This window comes from Hyla sarda, chromosome 6, assembly GCF_029499605.1.
Source record: "Hyla sarda isolate aHylSar1 chromosome 6, aHylSar1.hap1, whole genome shotgun sequence".
NCBI lineage: Eukaryota > Metazoa > Chordata > Amphibia > Anura > Hylidae > Hyla > Hyla sarda.
The window spans coordinates 182056638-182079864 of NC_079194.1; the positions used below are offsets into that span (position 1 = coordinate 182056638).

General features: G+C 42.1%; 1 protein-coding gene across 3 annotated transcripts in view; it reads right to left on the reverse strand.

Annotated features, from left to right (window-relative positions):
- ZNF276 (zinc finger protein 276) overlaps positions 1-23227 on the reverse strand; it is a 67609-nt gene that overhangs the window by 1083 nt on the left and 43299 nt on the right. For 2 of the 3 annotated variants that reach the window (XM_056525993.1, XM_056525996.1), the window contains exons 8-10: positions 15955-16030; positions 9149-9266; positions 8976-9075 (exon numbers count right to left, since the gene is read on the reverse strand). In XM_056525993.1, coding sequence (XP_056381968.1) covers positions 8976-9075; positions 9149-9266; positions 15955-16030 — 294 coding nt within the window. The remainder of the gene's footprint in view (positions 1-8975; positions 9076-9148; positions 9267-15954; positions 16031-23227) is intronic. The other variant, XM_056525994.1, reaches the window with a different exon arrangement.

Below are 23227 nucleotides of genomic sequence, written 5' to 3' on the forward strand. Positions count from 1 at the left end.
AGGGGTTAGAATAGAGCAATTTTTATAAGCATACTTATATTTAATATATATATTTATTTTTTAAAGTTCAAATTTTTTACCCCTTAATGACTTATCTGTAACTCTTCCAATTTTAATCTATAGGGCTTGTTGTTTGTGGGACCAATTGTAATTTGTAATGACATCACTTACTTTACAAAAAAAAAATTGCACGGTGAAAATTTTATGCAACTTTTAGATTCTAAAGAGTGAACATTACAGTAAAATTATCAAGTTCTCTATTCTGTAGGTCCATATGGTAATAATGATACCCAATTTATAAAGGTTTTGTTTTTAGTTTAAAAAAACTTTTTGTAAGATAATTACTATGCTTAAAGTGTACCTGTCATAGTGCGAAAAAAAGTGATATGTTACTCAGGACCCAATCCTGATCATGTGCATATAATTTTTTATGTGTCTCAGACCTATATATCCAGAGATATAAGCATTTATCTGCTGGTGAGTTACTTTTTCATTGTGCAGGCTGGAGGGGGCGTGTCAGTCTGTCTCCCTCACAGGAGCAAGCCTGTGCAGTCAGCCAATCAGTACTCTCTACTCTGTAACTCTTTCCTCTCTGGTTTTACGCTGTGTCATGTTACACAGAGAAAGATACTTGGAGCTTGCCTGCAGTAATCATAAGACATTATGGTGAATTCATAACAGGATAAAATGTATAAATATAAGAATAGATCTTTATAAAATTAGTGCAAGGATTTTGTAGATAAAAGTACAGCATTTTTATAAATACATGTTCTATCTGTTTTACCTTCTCCTAGTAAAGTTGGATGCTAATCAGCATAGCTGTCACTATGTGTGTCATTCATCTTTCACAGACTCCTGAATGTCTGATCAACTTCTTTGTCATTCAGGAGTCCAAGAAAGCTTTGACTATTTCAGCATGCTGGGAGTTGTAGTTTAGTAACTGAAGCTGCAATGTTTGTAAATAACTGTGTTAGAGCAGTGTTGCCTCCAGCTGTTGTGAAACTACAGCTCCCAGCATGTCCACACATCCTTTATCTGTAGTTTTGCATACACTCAATAGACAACTCCTATACTGGATACCGGTATGCTTTACGGCCGGTATCCAGTATGCTGTAAAATCTAGACTAGTCTGTCTGGCTAAAAGACAGGCGACCCCTAGTGGCGGCTATTTTGAGCTTGAATTTCAGGTGAAAATGTAAATTTTTTTTAACAGATGTCTATTGTGAAATGTCATATTATAATGAGTCCTGCAATATATGAAAAGTTTTTAACAATGACAGTGCCTCTTTAAAAATTGTCCTTTTCTGAACCCTATACCTTTATTCTTCTGTATACAGGAATATATAAGGGCTCTTTTTTTGTGCCGTGATCTCTAGTTTTATTGGTAACATTTTTGTTTTGATGGGACTTTTTCATCACATTTTTTTCTGGTATATAAAGTGACCAAAAATATGCAATTCTGCCTTTTTTTGCGTCTATGCCATTCACAATGCTGTTCAATTTCCTTGCTTGGACACTTCCACACGTGTGGAATACCACACTACATTATTTTAAAAATGAGAACGTAGGATTATTCAAACTTATCAGGAGGGGGATTTATTCACATTTTATTTACTTACTAGCTGAGTACCCGGTGTTTCCTGGCATTTCCTTCCTAATCCTTGTTGGGGGAGGAAATTCAACAAAGGAAGAAGCTTTTGACTTCATATCCCGTCCTCTTATACCCAACGTCATAGCGGGTCGGGCACGGCCTTTTTCCACCGGCCGGGACCCGTGGCTAATAGCGCGCGGCAGTGATCACGGTGACGCGCGCTATTAACCCTTTAGACGCGGCGTTCAAAGTTGAACGCTGTGTCTAAAGTGAAAGTGAAACTATGCCGGTTAGCTCAGGGAGCTGTTCGGGATCGCCGCTGCGAAATCGCGGCGTCCCGAACAACTGTTAGACACGAGGAGGGTCTCCTACCTTGCCTCCTGGTGTCCGATCGCCGAATGACTGCTCAGTGCCTGAGATCCAGGAATGAGCAGTCAAGCGGCAGAATCATCGATCACTGGTTTCCTATGAGAAACCAGTGATCAATGTAAAAGATCAGTGTGTGCAGTGTTATAGGTCCCTATGGGAGCTATAACTGCAAAAAAAGTGAAAAAATATAATTTAACACCTCCTATATTAAAAGTTTGTATCACCCCCCTTTTCCCATTTAAAAAGACAGTGTAAATAAAAATAAACATATATGGTATCGCCGCGTGCGGAAATGTCCGCATTGTAAAAATATATCGTTAATTAAACCACATGGTCAATGGTGTACGCGCAAAAAAATTCCAAAGTCCAGAATAGTGTATTTCCCCCCACGTCTCCACGACAGCACCCATGAGATTATCTCCTCCTGATTGGGACAGGAAAAAACAGAGAGGTTAAATTCCCCACCCCTTCCTGTCCACACCAGTGTTTTTTCCTGTCCCTGTCAGGGAAGGAGCTGAGGGGTGCAGGTGGGTTTTTGATCTCCTGCATGAAGAAAATTGAAGGTCCTTACCGGGGCCTTACAGACTCGTGGTGCGGGCATAGCACACCCCCTGTCTTTTTCTCCCCTTTGGTCCGGTCCACTCTGTGGGTCCGCTCCGGGAGCCTGGAGGCAGAGGAATGCCGCGGGAGCACCGTGTAGCGTGCGGGTCTCTGTGCGTTCTCCTTACAGCGGTCTCTGCCTTCAGCGAGGAGTTCTTTATCTCGCGCGAGCGCTTCTTAGTTTATTTTCTCCCGGTAGATCTCCTTCCGGCCAGGATGCTGGCGACACTTCCGGCCGCGCTGGAGCGGGGAATTTGAATCTGGAGACCGGCTTTGTACCTATAGGAAGCCCCTCTCCCAGATGGAAGCTGCTCTACCTGATTCCAGCGTTGGATGATACAAGGCTGCATCATGAGCTCACCTGCAAAAGTTCCAGATCCTCCAGTGATCCCAGGATCCGTGAGTACTGAGGGCCTATGGGTTCGCCCTGGCCTATCTTCATTGCATGGTGTTTTATCCTTCTCTTCCTTGTATTTGCTGGGAGACAAGGATTCTGTAGGTTCTTCGGTTAAACCGAAAAAATCAAAACCTAAGAAATGTGTTATTTGCTATAAGGAGTTTCCTGAATCTGCTTCTAAACCTCTGTGTAAATCATGTATTGCATCAGTAGTTAAAGATGACTCTCCAACTCTTATGCAAGAAATTAAATCCATGATTCATTCAGAGATGCACTCTGCATTAGCCTCTTTTGCACCTGTTACCCCTGTGGCATCCACTACTTCAGTTAATGTCTCAGCGGTAAACAAGACTAAAACTGTCTTTTTCGGATTCTGAAGTGGAAATCCTCATGAAGAGGAAGATTCCTCTCTTTGAAAAAATTGTTGCTTTAATTCTGATGTTATAGAATCCTTAATTAAGTCCATCCGTACTACCTTGAATTTAGAGGAAGTTCAGGAGACTAAGTTTATCCAGGATGAGCTTTTTTGAGGCCTAGGAGACAGGAAACCCTGTACTTTCCTTGTTCATACAAATTTGCATGAAATTATTAATGATGAATGGGCTAAGCCAGAAAAGAATGCTTTTATTCCTAGGGGTCTAAAAAGGCGATATCCCTTGGATGACGCAAACTCTACTACCTGGGACACGATACCATTAGTAGATATCCCGGTTGCTAAGGAAGCAAAGCGTGCTCTGCTGCTACACAACTTACAGATCCAATAGATAGAAAGGCAGAGAGTTTGCTTAAAAAGACCTGGGAGGCTGCTTCCTCACTGTCAAGGCCTAGTATATAGCCTCTACCTGTGTAGCCAGGACTTTAGGAGTTTGGTTAGACCAGCTGGAATACCACCTCCAGTCTGATACCCCTAAGGACCAGATTTTGGAATCCTTACCCCTGCTTTAGATGGCATCAAATTTTTTATCAGATGCCTCTACAGAATCGGTAAAACTGGCTTCTCGTACTGCTGTTTTGTTCAATACCACTAGGCGTGTACTGTGGTTAAAATCTTGGTCGGGAGACATGACTTCAATGAGTAAACTCTGCTCCCTTCCTCCCTTTCCATGGAAAATTTTAGTTTGGTCCAGAGTTGGATTCTATTCTGGAAAAAGCAGCAGACAATAAAAAAAGGATTGCCCTTAGATAAGGTCCATCTTAAAAAGTCTCCTTTTCGTCTTTTTTTCAGACCAATCTTTCAGAGGGGGCAAAGGGAAAACAGGACGTTGGTCTTACAGGATGGGAGGTAGGGGTAGAAATATCTTTACTAACCCCGGTCAGTCCTTTTCCAACCATAAGCAATGACGCCAGGCCAGTGGGGACAAGGTTTTCCCATTTTGCCCCAGTTTGGGAGTCACTACTATCCAGGAGGTTCCTCTCCTTCAGAGGGGCCTATGTCATTATTCTTCCCTGTTTTTGGTTTCCAAACCAAACGGGAAGTTCCGTACAATTATAAACCTAAGACCCCTGAACAAATTTGTGGTTTACAAAAAATTCAAGATGGAAACTGCGAAGTCTGCAGTTCAGTTAATAAAGGAGGGGACAGTGTGGCGACTATCGATCTTCACGATGCATATTACCACATTGCCATCCATTAAAATTCCCAAAAATATTTGAGATTGCCATCCAGTGGGGGTCCAGGGTCCGCCACTTTCAGATTGTCTGTCTCCCATTCTGCCTGTCTTCTGCGCCTCTAATTTTCTCAAGGTCTTAGCAGAGGTGGTTGCCCTTCTCAGGAAGGAGTCCATTCTAATTATCCCTTATCTAGACGACATACTGATAGTGACTGACTCTGTTCCTCAATTAAAGGAAATATGTAGATAGATTCCTCTTAAAAAGGCGCTGGTACCCAAGGATGGAGATAAACTTCTTTATTGGCAACGCGTTTCGATCCCGAACCGGGATCTTCGTCAGGCCTGACGAAGATCCCGGTTCGGGATCGAAACGCGTTGCCAATAAAGAAGTTTATCTCCATCCTTGGGTACCAGCGCCTTTTTAAGAGGAATCTATCTACATATTTCCTTTCATTGCCTACTACCGGACTGACGGATGTCAAACCGGGTGGTTCCTCGTGGCAGCGGTGTCCCGTGATTTCTACGCTACTATAGGTGTTGTGCTCTCAGCGCAACACTTAGGGGTAAGAACCCATCTTTATGTTACACTTTCACTACCATCAAACGGTCCTCACTAGGGGCGCACCTCTTGTTGTTTTTTCTCGTTTTTTATTAGTCTGTTCCTCAATTGGAACTTCACTTACATAGAACAAAACTTGTTCTCCAGAAGATGGGTTGGATCCTAAATCTAGACAAATCAGATCTTATTCCCAGTCAGAGGAAAATTTTCCTAGGTACCCTTTTGGATTCAAGGATCCAGACCTCTTTTCTTCTGGATTCCAAAAGGATATTACTGCAGGCATTAGTCTCCAGATTTCTAAGCCTCCATTCTTGTACAATCAGGACAGCAATGTCCACTCTGGATGCATGATGTCATATGACCCAATCAGTAGCTCGGGCTCAGTTTCACTCCAGGCCTCTACAAAAGTGGATCCTAACCATTTGGGACCAGTCTCAGAAATCTTTAGACGGAAGAGTGATAATTCCCACTCAAGTAAAAACCCATCTAAGATGGTGGAGGTTCAAGGAAAATTTGGAGAAGGGAGTAAGTTGGTTTCAGACTCGAGTAGTCTAAGGAAAGTGGGATCCACAGACAGCAAGAAAATCTTCCAACTTCAGAGAGCAACTGGCAATATGGATGACACTCCAAGAGTTGGAGGAGAGCTGCAAAAATGTCCATAGTCTCATTTACTCGGACAACATGACTGCAGTGGCCTTTATAAGGCATCAGGGAGGTCCAAGGTACACAGCTCTCCAGTCAATTTCGCATCAAATATTTTCTTGGGCAGAAAACAAGATGCTTTCTATCTCCGCAGTCCATCTCAAAGGGGTCTGAAACTTGGAGGCGGACTTCCTGAGAAGACACATATTAGACCCAGGGGAATGGTCTCTAGCTCTGTGGGCATTCAGGATGATTAACCAGAGATGGGGGGTTCCTCAAATAGATCTGTTTGCAACCAGGAGAAATCACAAGGTGGATCTATTCTATTCCCTAAATCCAAGGGACTCTCTGCTAGCAGTCGATGCATTAGCTCAGGATTGGACATTCAGTATGGGATACGCATTTCCTCCCCTGCCGCTAATATCTCGGGTCCTTCAGAAGCTAATGAACTATCATTGCATTCTAATCCTAGTAGCTCCATATTGGCCAAAGAGGAGCTGGTTCTCTCTATTAAAGACTCTAGCTGTAGAGGATCCCATCTGCCTTCCTCCTCAAAAGGATCTACTGTCCCAGGGATAATCCTTTCATCGTCAGGTCAAAAACCTCAGCTTGACAGCATGGAAATTGAAAAGTCCATTCTGCTGAAGGAAGGTTTCTCTGAAAAGGTAGTAAATACACTTCTATCTAGCCGTAAAGATGATACCTCTAGAATCTATGCTAAAACGTGGAAGATGCTAAAACGTGGAAGAAATGTATCTCTTGGTGTGGGGATTCTTTTTCTATCAACACTCCGGTGATTACTAAAATTCTAGACTTCCTTCAGCAGGGATTTGATTTAGGTCTTTCCCCTAGTACCCTCAAAGTACGGGTTTCTGCTCTCAGTGCTCTCTATCATGTAAAATTGGCTGATAACATGTGGATTTCAAGATTTATTAAAGCGTCCAGCAGACTCAGATCTAAGACTTTAAATACCTGTCCTCAATGGAATTTAAATACAGTTCTAGTGGCTCTTCCTTTGGATCCCTTTGAGCCTCTGGATCCTATTTCTGAAAAATTTTTGACTCTCAAAACTATATTTTTAATCGCCATCACTACAGCTAGGAGAGTAGGTGAAATTCAGGCTCTTTCTATCCGAGAGCCTTATCAGAATTTTGGATGACAAAATCATTTTTAAGCTTGATCCTAACTTCCTCCCTAAAGTTGTCTCTACCTTTCATAGATCACAGGATATTGTGGTTCCATCCTTCTGTTCAGATCCAAAAAAATACTTAAAAAATCATATAGTCTTTTGTATGTTAGAAGAGCTTTCCTCATCTACATTGAAAGAACTAGTCAGTGGAGGAAGGATGACAATCTGTTTATTCAGTTTGCTGGCCCTAATAGAGGCAAGAAAGCCTCTAGGAGTTCTATAGCCAGATGGATTAAGACCGCAATTTCAGAGGCTTATGTGGCCAGAGGTAAAGCCCTTCCTATACAATTGAGGGCCCATTCTACTAGAGCAATTTCCTCATCATGAGCAGAGAGAGCCAGAGCTTCTGTAGAACAGATTTGCAAAGCTGCCACTTGGAAAAACCTTCATACTTTTTCCAGACATTATAAAGTTCACATCTTGTCTTCTGAGGATATGGCCTTTGGAGGTAAAGTTCTCAGTGCTGTAGTCCCTCCCTAATAAATTCTTTGGTATTTCTCATGGGTGCTGTCGTGGAGACGTGGGGGGAAATGGTGAATTATACTCACCGATAATTCCTTTTCTGGAAGTCTCCACGACAGCACCCATACATCCCACCCTTTGGTTTTTTATTGTAGTATTTTGGTGCACTTTTTTCCTTTCGGTGTTCTTTATAAATACACTGGTGTGGACAGGAAGGGGTGGGGAATTTAACCTCTGTGTTTTTTCTGTCCCAATCAGGAGGAGGAGATAATCTCATGGGTGCTGTCGTGGAGACTTCCAGAAAAGGAATTATCGGTGAGTATAATTCACCATTTTTGGTCACTTTTTATATCATGAAAAAATGAATAAAAAGTGATCGAGTCTGATTAATACAAAAAGGGTACCGATAAAATCTTCAGATCACGGTGCAAATAATGAGCCCTCATACCGACCCATAAGCGGTAAAATAAAGTTATAGGGGTCAGAAGATGACAATTTTAAACGTATACATTTTCCTGCATGTGGTTATGATTTTTTTCAGAAGTACGACAAAATCAAACCTATATAAGTAGGGTATCATTTTAATCTTATGGACCTACAGAATAAAGATAAGGTGTCATTTTTACCGAAAAATGTACTATGTAGAAACGAAAGCCCCCAAAATTTACAAAATGGAGTTTTTTTTTTCAATTTTGTCTCACAATGATTTTTTTTTCCGTTTCGCCGTAGATTTTTGGGTAAAATGACTGATGTCATTACAAAGTAGAATTGGTGGTGCAAAAAATAAGCCATCATATGGATTTTTAGGTGCAAAATTGAAAGGGTTATGATTTTTTAAAGGTAAGGAGGAAAAACGAAAGTGCAAAAAACGGAAAAACCCCTGGTCCTTAAGGGGTTAAACAAAAACCCCAACCCTCACAAATGGAGGGGTAGTTAAGGGTTAAATTAACTATCCTATATTTTAAGTGGACATGTGACCAAGTATTATCGAAATATCTCCAGCCGTTTGGAAGTTATGCAGTAACATATTTCCCATAGACTTGTCTGAAAATGTATTGTTTACATTCGAATGCTAAAAAAATAAAAACAAAAATAACTGTCCTTACTGTAAGTTCAATTAATGCAAGTTAGTTTATATTCTAACTCTAGATGAGCCCTTGATACCAATAAATAGAAACATGTCTTCAGACGACTTTTTAGGATAAGCTATCCTGTGTGTGTAAATGAGCAGCACCACTATTTCTGGCTATTATACAACTTGCTTGTCTTGTAGACCAAGAAAAGCTGAGCTGAGCAGGGGGAGAAGGAAAAATAAGCATTTTTATCTAATAAGATATTACAAAGTTTATTATATTCAATTATACTATTCATTTGTGCAAAGTTTTGTTCAAATAACAGTGCCTATTTAATCATCTTGGTTAGAGTGCTCCTACACATTGTGGCCACGGCTGCAGCATATGTCCCTTGGACTTGCTCTGCTTTAAGAAATTTGCTTTTTAGGTACAGCCAACTAGTATCAGTAATCAACAAGCGCTAGTGGAGTAGATTTCACTTACTGTAAGGGTTTAGCTCCTGAGTGCCTCATTTGATGTACAGATAAATGCTTCCTTTGCTTAAATGCCTGTCCACACTGGTCACAAATGTAATTCCTCTCTTCTAAGTGAAGGGGAAAAAAAGTGTTAAGCAGATGTTCTAAGGTTTTACAGGTTCTAGCACACAAACTACTAACCTGTGTGAATCAGTTTGATGTGTCGCTGCAGGTAGCGGTCTATCATAAACACCTTGTTACAACCAGGATGAGGGCACGGCCGCTCCCGCATCTCTTCATGATGCTCCTTGATATGTTTCTACAACACATATTTCTCATGAGGTTTTGAAACACTCCAGGAAAAACACATAAGTATGACCCTTTCCTGCAGTACATTTACAGAACTAAGCCCCTTCATTGACAGATGTCAGAGATTACTCTGCTGTCAGTCATTTAACTGCCTAGATGCTTTGATTACTGGTGACCATGGCATCTAACTGGTCATCTATCTTCCTGCAACACAATCATGGGTTGGCAATTTGTTGCCATGCAAGCCAGTAGTGACTTTAAAGGCCTGCACCGCAAAAGAATAATTTTCAGTTTGTAAAGGCTATATTAGGGCATCACACTGCAATACAACAGCAATTTAACCATCACTTGTGCAAGTCCCCTGAGGGAACTAAAAAAAAAGGCATATAAAATAAAAAACCTTTAAAAAAATTTTTTTAGCCATAATTGGTATTGTACGCAGAAATCAATCCACATGCCAGAACTGATGACTCTGTCACCTTTAGGGATGAGCGAACTTACAGTAAATTTGATTCGTCACAAACTTCTCGGCTCGGCAATTGCTGACTTTATCCTGCATAAATTAGTTCAGCTTTCAGGTGCTCCGGTTGGCTGGAGACTCTTTCCTAGGACTGTATCCACCTTTTTCAGCCCACCGGAGCACCTGAAAGCTGAACTCATTTATGCAGGATAAAGTCAGCAACTGCCGAGCCGAGAAGTTCGTGACGAATCTAATTTACTGTAAGTTCGCTCATCTCTAGTCACCTTGCTTCCAAAAAACAAGAAATATTTTTTTTTTCAGTTCACTCCATAAATTTTTGTTTTTGCAGTACATTTTATGGTAAAATTAAGTATGCTGCTAAAAATTCTAATTGATCCCACAGAAAACAAGCCCTCACATGGCTGTTGGTGGAGAAGTAGATGTGGTTCTTGCACACAGTATTTTGAAGAGCCTTATTTTGGGCCTTAAAATAAAAGTAGACCATAATTACAGATGAAAATATGCACGTAAGATAAGTCATGTTCAAACAAACCCAGGCACCATGTACTAAGATATTTCTTCAGTAGGAGAACTCCTACCAAACCTTTAGGGGGTAGTGACAACATAAATATATTACAAAATAAATACAACACTACTTAGAAGGATGGTGTCTCAGACTCAATCACATTCCTTTGTAACTATCTAACAATGGCGCAGCAATTGTCAAATTGTAACATTTCTGTTAGTCCACTAAACCATTCTCTCTTTCTTGAGAATGGTTCCATGGAGTAACAGATACATTGCGATTTGACATGGGCTGAATAACTTTGTTTAAAATATATGTATTTATTGATACACACGCATTTACTGACCACTTTATGGACCCCTTTTGCCTTCAAAACTGCCTTCATTCATCATTGCATATTTTCTACAAGGTGTTGGAAACACCTAAGAGATTTAGGTTCAAATAGAAATGATGGCATCAAGAAGTTGTTGCACATTTGTCATCTGGACATCCATGCTCTATTGGATTGAGATCTGGTAACTAAGGAGGCCACTGGAATACAGTAAACTTATTGTCATGCTCAAAAAAATTGAGAATATGTGGGCTTTTTGACATGGTGATTATGCTGCTGGAAGTAGCCATAAAAAGATGGGCACAGTGGTCATAAAGGGATGAACATAGCCAGCGACAATACTCAGGCAGGCATTTAAATGATGCTCAACTCAATTGGTACTATGGGGACCAAAATGTCCCAAGAACATGTCCCTTACACCATCACCAGCCTGAACCTTTGATACAAAGCAAGATGGATCCAGGCAACGTTCTAACAGTTGTAATCTGTGCGAATTGTAGCTTTAGTTTCCTGTTCTTCCCTAACAGGAGTGGCACCAGGTGTAGCACTCTGCTGCTGTAGCCCATTTGCTTCAAGGTTAGACACATGCATTAAGAAATTATATTCTGCATACCCTGGTTAAAACAAGTGTTTTTTTTGAGTTACTGTTGACTTTGTCATCCCAAACCAGTCTGTCCATTCTCCTCTGTCAACACAACCAGCACTCACCAGATATTTTCGCTTTTTTGGACCATGCTCTGTAAACCCTAGAGATGTTTGTGCTTGAAAAGGTCAGCCAGCCTGTCTAGCACCAACCATGTCATTTAATTTCCTTTTTCAAGTAGTCCTTGCCACATGATATTGTCCACTATAGACCGACATAGGAACAGAAAGCACAGGGAGAAGACCCCTCCCCTTCAACCCCTCAGTGCTTACTGTTCCTTCGGAGCAGTATAGAGAAGTTTTACCTCCGAATCCTGAGGATATTAATATTGTGTTGGGGCGGTTAGGAGCGCCATGAATATTGCTGACACTCCAGAGCAGACCTCTATTCAGGATCAACTGTTTGTTGACCTCAAGCCAGAAAAAGCTAAAATTTGTGCATTAGAACATTAAAAACCATAATCTTGAGGAATGACAAGATCCTTAAAAAAGGGATAAAAAAAAGATTATCCCATACCTGGGCAATCTCCTTATAATAGGCCATTCTTGTGACCTTTTCTCCCAGCACGTTCGCCAGATCATTCTTTGTCTATAGAAGTGTTTCTCAAGCACCGTCCTCAAATACCCCCAACAGGTAATGTTTTCCTTACTCTTTTACAGGTCATATATTTAGGGTCAGTGCACCAGGCATCACCACAATTATATCACCAGTGAAAGGCTAAGGAACCTAAGGACTGTGTTTGGGAAACTGGCCTACAGGATCTCAGCTGAATTGGGAGTTTTCAAAAATCTGATCTAATCCCATCAAGAAACAAAAAAATACCTGGGTATTATTCTAGACTCGGAAAAACAAATGACTTTTCTTCAAGCAGACAAGATTTGCTCCAGGCCTCCGTCGTGCGTCCCCAGCGTCATTGCTATGCACGGCGCGGCGCTCTGACGTTATGCGCCGCGCCGTTCAGCGCATAGCAACGACGCCGGGGACGCACGACGGAGGCCTGGAGCAGCGCGGACCCGACTCAGGTAATTATGCCACCGGGGATGGGGGGAGGCAACGGGGCAGCGGCGCCGGCAATGGGTGCCGCTGCCCCTTCTCTCCCCCTGGCTGTCGGCGCCGCTTCTCTCTCCCTGGCTATCGGCGCCGGCACCGATAGTCAGGGGGACAGAACGGGCAGCGGCGCCGATAACCAGGGGGTGAAAAGGGCCGACAGCAGCGCTCTAGACCCCAGGAAAGGCAGGGGGAGAGAAGCGGGCAGCGACGGCCTCTCTCCCCCTGCCTTTGCTGGGGGTGTATCGGCGTATAACACGCACACAGACTTTAGGCTAAAAATTCTAGCCTAAAAAGTGCGTGTTATACGCCGATAAATACGGTAAATATAAACATATGTGGTATCCCTGCATGCATAAATGTCCAATCAATAAAAATATATCGTTAATTAAACCGCACAGTGGTAAATGGCGTACACGTAAACACATTCCAAAGTCCAAAATAGCGTATTTTTGGTCACTTTTTATATTTTATACCATTAAACATGAATAAAAAGCAATCAAAAAGTCCGATCAAAACAAAAATGGTACCGATAAAAACTTCAGATCACAGTGCAAAAAAATGAGCCCTCAAACTGCCCCATATGCAGAAAAGTAAAGTTATAGGGGTCAGAAGATGATATTTTTACACATATACATTTTCCTGCATGTAGTTATGATTATTCAGAAGTACGACAAAATCAAACCTATATAAGTAGGGTATCATTTTAAATCATATGGACCTACAGAATAAAGAGAAGGTGTCCTTTTTACCGGAAAACGCACTGGGTAGAAATGAAAGCCCCCAAACGTTACAAAATGGCGTTTTTCCTTCAATTTTGACGCACAATGATTTTTTTCCCCATTTTGCCGTGGATTTTTGTGTAAAATGACTAATGTCACTGCAAAGTAGAATTGGTGGCACAAAAAATAAGCAATAATATGGATTTTAGGTGGAAAATTGTAAGGGTAATGATTTTTAACCCCTACAGGACCCATGACGTACAGGTGCCTCATGAGTCTGCTCCCGTTCTATAACGCGGGGCCACACCGTCCCTTACCTTGTCTCCTGGTGTCCGATCGCCGAATGACTGCTCAGTGCCTGAGATCCAGGCATGAGCACTCAAGCGGCAGAATCATTGATCAATGGTTTCCTATGAGAAACCAATGATCAATGTAAAGGATCAGTGTGTGCAGTGTTATAGGTCCCTATGGGAGCTATAACATTGCAAAAAAAAAGTGAATATAGATCATTTAACCCCTCCCCTAATAAAAGTTTGAATCACCCCCCTTTTCCCATTTAAAAAAAAAAAAAGTGTAAATAAAAACAAACCTATGTGGTATCGCCACGTGTGGAAATGTCCGAATTATAAAAATATATTGTTAATTAAACCGCACGGTCAATGGCCTTCCCCCAAAAAATGTCCAAAATAGTGCATTTTTGGTCACTTTTTATATCATGAAAAAAATGAATAAAAAGATTAATAAGTCCTATGAATACAAAAATGGTACCGCTAAAAACTTCAGATCACGGCGCAAGAAATGAGCCCTCATACCGCCCCATATGCAAAAAAATATAAAAGTTATAGGGGTCAGAAGATGACAATTTTAAACATATACATTTTCCTGCATGTAGTTATGATGTTTTCCAGAAGTACAACAAAATCAAACCTATAGAAGTAGGGTATCATTTTAATCGTATGGACCTACAGAATAAAGTGAAGGTGTCATTTTTACCGAAATGAAGCCATGATATGGATTTTTAGGTGCAAAATTTAAAGAGTTATGATTTTTTTTAAAGGTTTGGAGGAAAAAACGAAAATGCAAAAACGGAAAAACCCTGAGTCCTTAAGGGGTTAAAAGGTAAGGAGAAAAAAATGCAAAAACGGAAAAATGCTGAGTCCTTAAGGGGTTAAAGTGGTGGATGTAATTGACTCTGACTTGTGTTGTCCTCTGGGTCCTTTATCCCTCAAAAACCGGGAAAAAAAAAAAATAATAAAAACAGAAGCCAGCCTTATGAGTTGGGGGCTCTAAGTTGCAAGGTTCGTGGTTCCAGGAAACTTAGGGTTGTTTCTCAAACTTCAAGAGTTGAAGGCTGTCTTCAAGGCCTTAAAAGCTTCCAAAGACCTCATGAAATATACATCGACAACATTACAACTGTTGCCTTCATGAATCATAAAGGGGAAATGAGAGACAATCTCCTGAAGATGTGTTCAAAAAATCCTTCTCTGGGCAGAAGAGAATGTGGTCACACTCTTCGCACTCCAATCTTAAAGGGGTACTCCAGTAGCCATTTGGAATTCAATGTTTCACGCTTTGGTGGTTGGCCACGCCCCTCGTGGCATCGCAGCCATCTATGGGACTTGCATTGAGGGAGCGTGGGCGTGATGTCAACAAGGGGTGTGGCCGACCCTGCAGCGTGAAAACAGCGTTCAGAACATTTTAGTTCCAAACGTTGGCCAGTGGAGTACCCCTTTAATGTAACAAAGGTCTGGAAAATCTATAGCTAGCAGCATGGCTCTTAAGAGTGCATTTTAGAACAAACTTGGACTTCAGTTGAAAGTAGCTGTGGTACCTCCCTTAAAGGGGTACTCCGGGGCTTAGACATCTTATCCCCTATACTTTGGATAGGGGGATAAGATGTCTAAGCGCCGGAGTACCCCTTCAAAACCATTTATTTGGTGTGTCTCATGTGGTGATGTTGTGATGCTGACTCAAAAAAGTAGAATTATAACTTATCAACAATTCTGTTTTCATGAGCCCATCACAACAGCACTTATTTTTTCCACCCTTAAAAGGGTTATCCAGCAACAGAAAGACAGAGTCAATTTCTCCCAAAAACAGCACAACTACCTGTAGGTTGTGTGTGGTATTACAACTTTCACTTCAATGAAACTAAGCTGCAAAAAAACGCATCCAAACTGCAAGTGCTGTATTTCGTAGGAATCAGTAATTTTTCTCTAGTGCTGGATAACCCCTTTAAAGTAGATTATACATAATTGCAAATGCTTACTAATTTGAGGGGAGGGGTCATTTAGACCTTTCTGTGCTTTCTGTTCCTCTGTAAGCCTATAGGGTCCCGTTATGATTGTTTAATTATCGGCAAGTTATAATTCTAACTTTTTTTTTCCCATTCTGATGCTTTGTTTGAACTTCAGCAAGTTGTCTTGACCACCTCTAGATGCCTAAATACATTGCGTTGCTGCCATGTGAGTGGCCAATTAGCTATCTGTGTTAATAAGCAACTGAACAAGTGTACCTGATAAAGTGGCCAGTGATTCTATACATACAGCTCTAGGGGGGAAAAAAATAAAGGGGCCACTCCTAATATTTCTTAAATCAGCATCTCTGACATGCATGGCTTCTATTTCAGTGTTTGTTAGATTCCAACAAGGGCACACCTTATGAGGAGCTGAGTAAATGACTACCTAAACCAAATCTAATTTAACAAGGAAAAGAATAAAACCCACTGCTATGGTCATCATTATCTCCTGGATAATGGACGTACCGGATGTCAAAAACAGTGCACAATTCAATTGACCCAATGGTGAACTACATCAGTAAGCCCCCCACACGTGGGGACTGCAGCCATATAGAGGGAAAGCAGAGGATTAGGAGCTCTGTATTAGGAAAACAGACCTACAACAATTATACTCCAGAGCCTACACCATCGGATTTGATGGGAGAAATAGCATGTCATGCACTGTATTTACCTTCATACCATCAGCTCCTCTATAGACGGCAGTGCAGCCTTGGTAAGGACACTTGTAAATAGTGGGCAGCTCCTCTCTGAAAAAAATAGATTTTGTAAGTAGTTAACATAAACTTATTTTGGTGGACACAGACAGTATAGGCTGTGCCACTAGGAAGTGACACTAATCACAAAAGAGTGCTTTCTCCTCTTACCAGGCTTAAACCTTTCCTGCAGACAGTATGCTTAAACCCTGTACCCAAGCAGAAGCAGTGAACAAGAATAACAGAACACTGTTAGAGAACACTCAAATCAGGTCTCGTGCCTTTGAGAAAGCCAGGGAACTGGCAAAACGTTAGGTAGGGAGGAGTTATGGTTTTAGATTGGCACCTCATGTGAAATCATAAGAGTTTGGTACATTCAATTGCAGCTATCCCCAAATAGAAGAAAAAGCAGAGATTCATGCTAAAGAATAGCTTACACTTGGTAACACTGATATATAGTGATTCTCAGATAGAAATCAAAATACAAAAAGTGATCACATGAGTTGGTGCACAGAATTTTAAAACACTGTCACAAATGGTACCTAAGAACACTGAAATATAACATTTTAACTTTAGTATTAATAAAAGTTATGTTTTATTTTACTAATTAGGGGAGTCTTTAGTTTAGGGCGGCCCTTAAGGACTAGTCCCTAAAATAGTGTTGATTTTTGGACTTCTGCCAGGCCAGCAGTCTGTTCAAAATATGGGGGAAAATGTGCTCTGGACAAGTAGGGAAACACCTAGTGGCAGCTTTTTTAAACACAAATAAAACATAGAAAACGTTTTTTTTTTTTTATTTACCATAAGGAGTGCAATAGCAAAATTAGTTATAATGACAGTGCCAATTTTAGAGTTTTTTTCTAGCTAAACTGCACTCTTGGGCACAGTGAGTACTCTAGACCCACTTTAATTCCTACCTATACGGCCAGGGCACAGCCTCTAATATAGATAGACTATTAACCCTAGGTTGCCAAGGGTTGGACCCAAGATGTTAAGGCAATAGTCTAAGCCTGGCTGTCTGTTCACCTCTGTAGACTGAGCCTTAGCCCCTCTGCCCCTACCTGTTAATGCAGGTGAGGCCATGAGCCAGAAGAAAGAAGGGAGAAGACTCCAAATTTGAGTTAATTCCTTCTCCCCTCCATTTAGATACATGCCCCTATAGTCCACTTGGTTTCCAATTCCCTCCCATTTTGGGAAGATATCTGGGATAGGTATGCAAGAGCTAATGCCTGCTTTAACCACTTAGGGACCATGGGTGTACAGGTACGCCTTGACACCCTGGTACTTAAGGACCAAGGGTGTACCTGTATGCCCATGGGAATTTCGAACAGGATGCCTGCTGAAATCAAACTCCTAGCTGGAAACTCACCGTAAAACCCCGCCAGTGCGAATGTACCCTAAAAACACTACACTAATGCAAAATAAAGGGTAAAACACTACATATACACCCCCTTACACTGCCCCCCCCCCCCCCCCCCCCCAATAAAAATGAAAAACTTATCGTAAGGCAGTGTTTCCAAAACGGAGCCCCCAGCTGTTGCAAAACAACAACTCCCAGCATTTTCAGACAGCCACTGACTGTCCGTCCAGGCATGCTTGGAGTTTAGCAACAGCTGGAGGCACCCTGTTTGGGAATCACTGGCGTAGAATACCCCTATGTCCACCCCTATGCAATCCTTAATATAGTCCTCAAATGCGGATGGCGCTCTCTCACTTCAGAGCCCTGTCATATTTCAAGGAAACAGTTTAGGGCCACATATGGGGTATTTCCATACTCGGGAGCAATTGCACTACAAATTTTGGGGGGCTTTTTCTCCTTTTACCCCTTAAGAAAAGAAAAAAGTTGGTCTACACCAGCCTGTTGGTGAAAAAAAATAAAACATTTTACACTAACATGCTGGTGTTGCCTCATACTTTTTATTTTCACAAGAGGTAAAAAGAAAAAAAGACCCCCAAAATTTGTAACGCAATTTCTCCTGAGTACGGAAATACCCCATATGTGGGGCGTAAAATGCTCTGCGGACGCACAATAAGGCTCAGGAGTGAGAGTGCACTATGTACATTTTAGGCCTAAATCTGTGATTTGCACAGGGGCGGCTCATTTTAAAGCGGTTCTGACATAAACACAAAAAAATAAATATCTAATTTTGGAAACTACACCCCTCATGGAATGTAATAAGGGGTAGTGAGCCTTAACACCCCACAGGTGTTTGACGAATTTTCCTTAAAGTTGGGTGGTAAAATGAAAATAAAAAAAATGAACTAAAATGCTTTTGTTACCCTAAATGTTTAATTTTCACAAGGGAAAATAGGAAAAAAGCCTCGCAAAATTTGTAAACCCATTTCTTCTGAGTAAGAACATACCCCATATGTGGATGTAAGGTGCTCTGCTGGCGCACTACAATGCTCAGAAGAGAAGGAGCGCCATTGGGCTTTTGGAGAGAAAATTTGTCCAGAATTGAAGGCCACGTGTGTTTACAAAGTCCCCATAGTGCCAGAACAATGGACCCCCCACATGTGACCCCATTTTGGGAACTACACCCCTGACGTAATGTAATAAGAGGTACAGTGAGCATTTACGCCCCACAGGTGTCTGACAGATTTTTGGAACAGTGGTCTATGAAAATAAAAAATGTTATTTTTCATTTGCACATCCCACTTGTCCAAAGATCTGTCAAACGCCAGTGGGGTGTAAATGCTCACTGCAGCCCCTATTAAATTCTAAGCTGGCACCACGAGGGGCTTTGTAAATGCACATGGCCCCTGACTTCCATTCCAAACAAATTCTCTCTCCAAAAGCTCAATTGCACTCCTCTTCTGAGCATTGTAGTTCGCCAGCAGAGCACTTTACATCCACATATGGGGTATTTCAATACTCAGAAGAAATGGGGTTACAAATTTTGGGGTGCATTTTCTCCTATTACCACTTGTAAAAATTTAAAATTTGGGGGGGGGGGGGGGGGGGGAAACAGCATTTTAGTGAAATTTTTATTTTAACAAAGTCATCAAACACCTGTGGGGTGTTAAGGCTCACTGTACCCCTTGTTACGTTCCTTGAGGGGTGTAGTTTCCAAAATAGTATCCCATTTTTTTTTTTTTTTGCTGTTCTGGCACCATAGGGGCTTCCTAAATGTGACATGTCTGCCCCCCCCCCCCCCCCCCAAAAAAAAAACAATTTCAGCAAAATTCACTCTCCAAAATCCTATTGTTGCTCCTTGCCTTCTGAGCCCTCTACTGCGCCCGCCGAACACTTCGCATACACATGAGGTATTTCCTTACTCAAGAGAAAATTGGTTACAGTTCCAACAGAGTAGAGAAGTAGATTGCCGATAATATAAGTGGTCCTTTAATGATTTCTATGGAGACTGGAATTCCACTTGTTCATGGTCCCCTTATATTCCTCTGTGGAGAAACCTGAAAGGAGTACTCCGCCCCTAGACATCTTATCCCCTATCCAAAGAATAGGGGATAAGATGTGTTATCGCGGGGTCCCCCCCACTGGGAACACCCACGATCTCTCCTGCAGCACCCCCTGTCTTCTGGTGCACGGAGCGAGCTTCGCTCCGTGCCTGATGACTGGCGATGCAGGGGCCAGAGGATCGTGATGTCACGGCCCCGCCCCCTTAATGCAAGTCTATGGGAGGGGGGGAGGCGGCCATCATCATATCCCCCTCGATTAGACATCTTATCCCCTATCCAAAGGATAGGGGATAAGATGTTTAGGGGCGGAATGCCCCTTTAACCTCTTGAAGGTATGCAGCATGCTGGACTTATAGTTTTGGCCACAACACTGGTATGTTTCATACAATCAATACTCATATGCAGGACTATCAACTCCCTCAGGTAGTACTGTTTTCCTATATCTGTAGCTGGGCCATGCTTGTCGTCCACAGTTTGGTAGTGAAACTGTGGTTTTAGAGGGTAGTCTCGTGGAGCATCTCAGGAAGCCGATTTCTATGGTCTTAAAATCATTATGTATCTCCAGGATTCACCACTATGTAATTATTTTGTAAAACAGTAATCAGACATTGTGTTCTTGAAGTATGACCGTATGAAGAAAATGACATTCATATAGCATTCCAGCCCTTAGCGCAAGGGGACACGTGCATTTAAATAAATAGCTACATTACGTTTAAACACCAATGCGCTTAGAGTGCATAAAACGTCTTACTAGTGATATTTGCAAAAGGTGTGATGATGCCCTGTGTACACTATATCATATGATCTGGGAATGTGAGGATGCAGGCCTACAGGTCACACCTTCTTAAATGGTGAGCTGGGCTTTCTGAATGTGTGCACCTCTGCAAACAGTCGTAGGCCTAGTTGAGGATCTTTGGGGAGATTAATCAAAACCTGTGCAGAGGAAAAGTTGATCAGTTGCTCACAGCAACCAATTAGATAGTTTATTTTTATTTTTCAGAGGCCTTCTTCAAAACTGAAGAAGCAATCTGATTGGTTGCCATGGGCAACTGGTAAACTTTTTCTCCGCACAGGTATTGATACTGGGAGACTGCCGGGGGTAAAACAAGGTAAACTTTACTTATGGCAGCATGGAGATAAAGGGTTTTTGACAGACTACCATTTTAACTGAACCCCCAAGCTTCTTTTGTTACCCCACTGGGTCAATTTAATTGAGGCAGACATTTCTATTTATAGCATTACATTTGAGGCTATAGGAAAACCTGAGTTTCACATCTGGGAAAGTGCTTAAACTGTCCTTGCACTGATCTTTGCATGGATTGACTCGGGAGGCACTGTTCATTATTGTTTCTTTAATTTTTCCTTGTTCTTATCCATACTGCAACAGAATGTTATTATTGATGTCAAAAGTGGACTTATTGTTTACTTATTGTCACCTCTGTTTTCCATATTTATTTTGTAACATTGTTAAATAGGCACTGTCATTTAACATTTTTTTTTATATATATTTTATTCCTTATTCTTAATAAATCACTTTTATAATTTGCTTCATGTAAAAAAAAAAAAAGTTATGCTATTTTCAATTATACATTATTTTATATTTTCTTTAAACATCTGGCCAACATTCAGTCTGGTCAAAAGCTCAGATTATGGTCTCCTGCTGGACTGGCAGGAAACCAAACTCCGGAAATGCGGTCTGGCCATAGGCAGTGCTTAGCACTCACTCTTTGTCTGTGAATAATACAGGTGAGAGGGAGCACTCTGCTCTGCAATGTAGCTAGCCGCCAGGTTAATTTGCATATCCCCACCCCTATGTTAACCCGTCTAGGACACAGGGCGTACAAGTATGCCCTGGCTCCCTGGGACTTAAGGACCCAGGGCGTACCTGTACGCCCATGGGAATTCCGGTCCTCGCCAGGCGGAGACCGGAATGGGATGCCTGCTAAAATCATTCAGCAGGCATCCCGTGACAACGCCTGGGGGGCTCCTTAGTCCATTCAGACCGGCGATCTGCAACAATTCCAGGTCATACGGGTCTCTGGTGACCCGGAAAATAAGGGGGAACGGGGCTGTCCAAGACACCCCCTGATCACCCTGAAAGGATAGAAGTGAGGTGGCAGAGGCGCCACCCCCTCCTATCCCTGCTATTGGTCAGTCAGAATCGACCGACCAATAGCAGATCGGGGGAAGGGGGGGGGTTAAAGTACGGTTCCCCCGCTCTGCCCATCCACGGTAGTCCGGGCAGAGCGGGGGAATTGTGCTGGGATCGGCACCGGAGGTCACTTACTGGCAGCAATCCTCTCCCTGGTGTGGCGATTCTGCTGACTAAGGAAGCCAGTGAGTTGTTGCCTAGAAACATCTGGAGGGCTACAGTTTGGAGACCACTATACAGTGGTTGCTAAATTGTAGCCCTCCAGATGTTGCAAAACTACAACTTCCAGCATGCCCAGACAGCTGTTTGGGCATGCTGGGATTTGTAGTTTTGCAATATTTGGAGGGCTAGCATTTGGAGATCACTGTGCAGTGGTCTCTAAACCGTGGCCCTCTAAATCTTGCAAAACTACAACTCCCACCATGCACAAAAAGCAAAACAGCTGTTCCGGCATGCTGGGAGTTGTAGTTGTGTGCCTCCAGCTGTTGCATAACTACATCTCCCAGCATTCCCTTCGGCGATAAGTACATGCTGGGAGTTGTAATTTTGCAACAGCTGGAGGTTCCCCCCCCCCCCCATGTGAATGTACAGGGTACATTCACACGGGCGGGGGTTACAGTGAGTGTCCTGCTTCAAGTTTGAGCTGTAGCAAATCAGAATTTGGGCAAACCCCCGTTCGTGTGACTGTGCCCTAAAAACACTACACTACACAAAATAAAAGGGTAAAACACTACATATACACACACACACACACTGTATACAGCAGTGTTTCCAAAACAAAGCCTCCAATTGTTGCAAAACAACAACTCCCAGCATTTCCGGACAGCCACTGACTGTCCAGGCATGCTGGGAGTTTAGCAACAGCTGGAGGCACCCTGTTTGGGAATCACTGGCGTAGAATATTTTTGGTAGCGGAGGCAAATGTAACGCTTGCATCACTATGCAAATCCTTAATTCAGGCCTCAAATGCGCATGGCGCTCCCTCACTTCGGAGCCCTGTCATATTTCAAGGAAACAGTTTAGGGCCACATATGGGGTATTTCTGTATTCAGAAGAAATTGAGTTACAAATTTTAGGGGCCTTTTTATCCTTTTACCCCTTATGAAAAGGAAAAGTTGGGGTCTACACCAGCCTGTTGGTGTAAAAAAATAATTTTGACACTAACATGCTGGTGTTGCCCCATACTTTTCATTTTCACAAGAGGTAAAAGGAAAAAAACACCACCAAAATTTTTAACACACTTTCTCCTAAGTACGGAAATACCCCATATGTTGGCGTAAAATGCCCTGCGGATGCACAACAAGGCTCAGGAGTGAGAGCGCACTATGTACATTTGAGGCCTAAATTGGTGGATTTACACAGGGGTGGCTGATTTTACAGCAGTTCTGACATAAACGCAAAAAAATACCCACGTGTGACCCCCTTTTTTGGAATCAAGGGATATAGTGAGCCTTAACACCCCACAGGTGTTTGACGAATGGGAAAATGAAAAAAAAATATTTTCGCTAAAATGCTTGTGTTACCCTAAATCTTTCATTTTCACAAGGGAAAATAGGACCCCAAAATTTGTAACTTCATTTCTTCTTCGTAAGAACATACCCCATAAGTGGATGTAAAGTGCTCTGTGGGTGCACTACAATGCTCAGAAGAGAAGGAGCGCCATTGGGATTTTGCAGAGA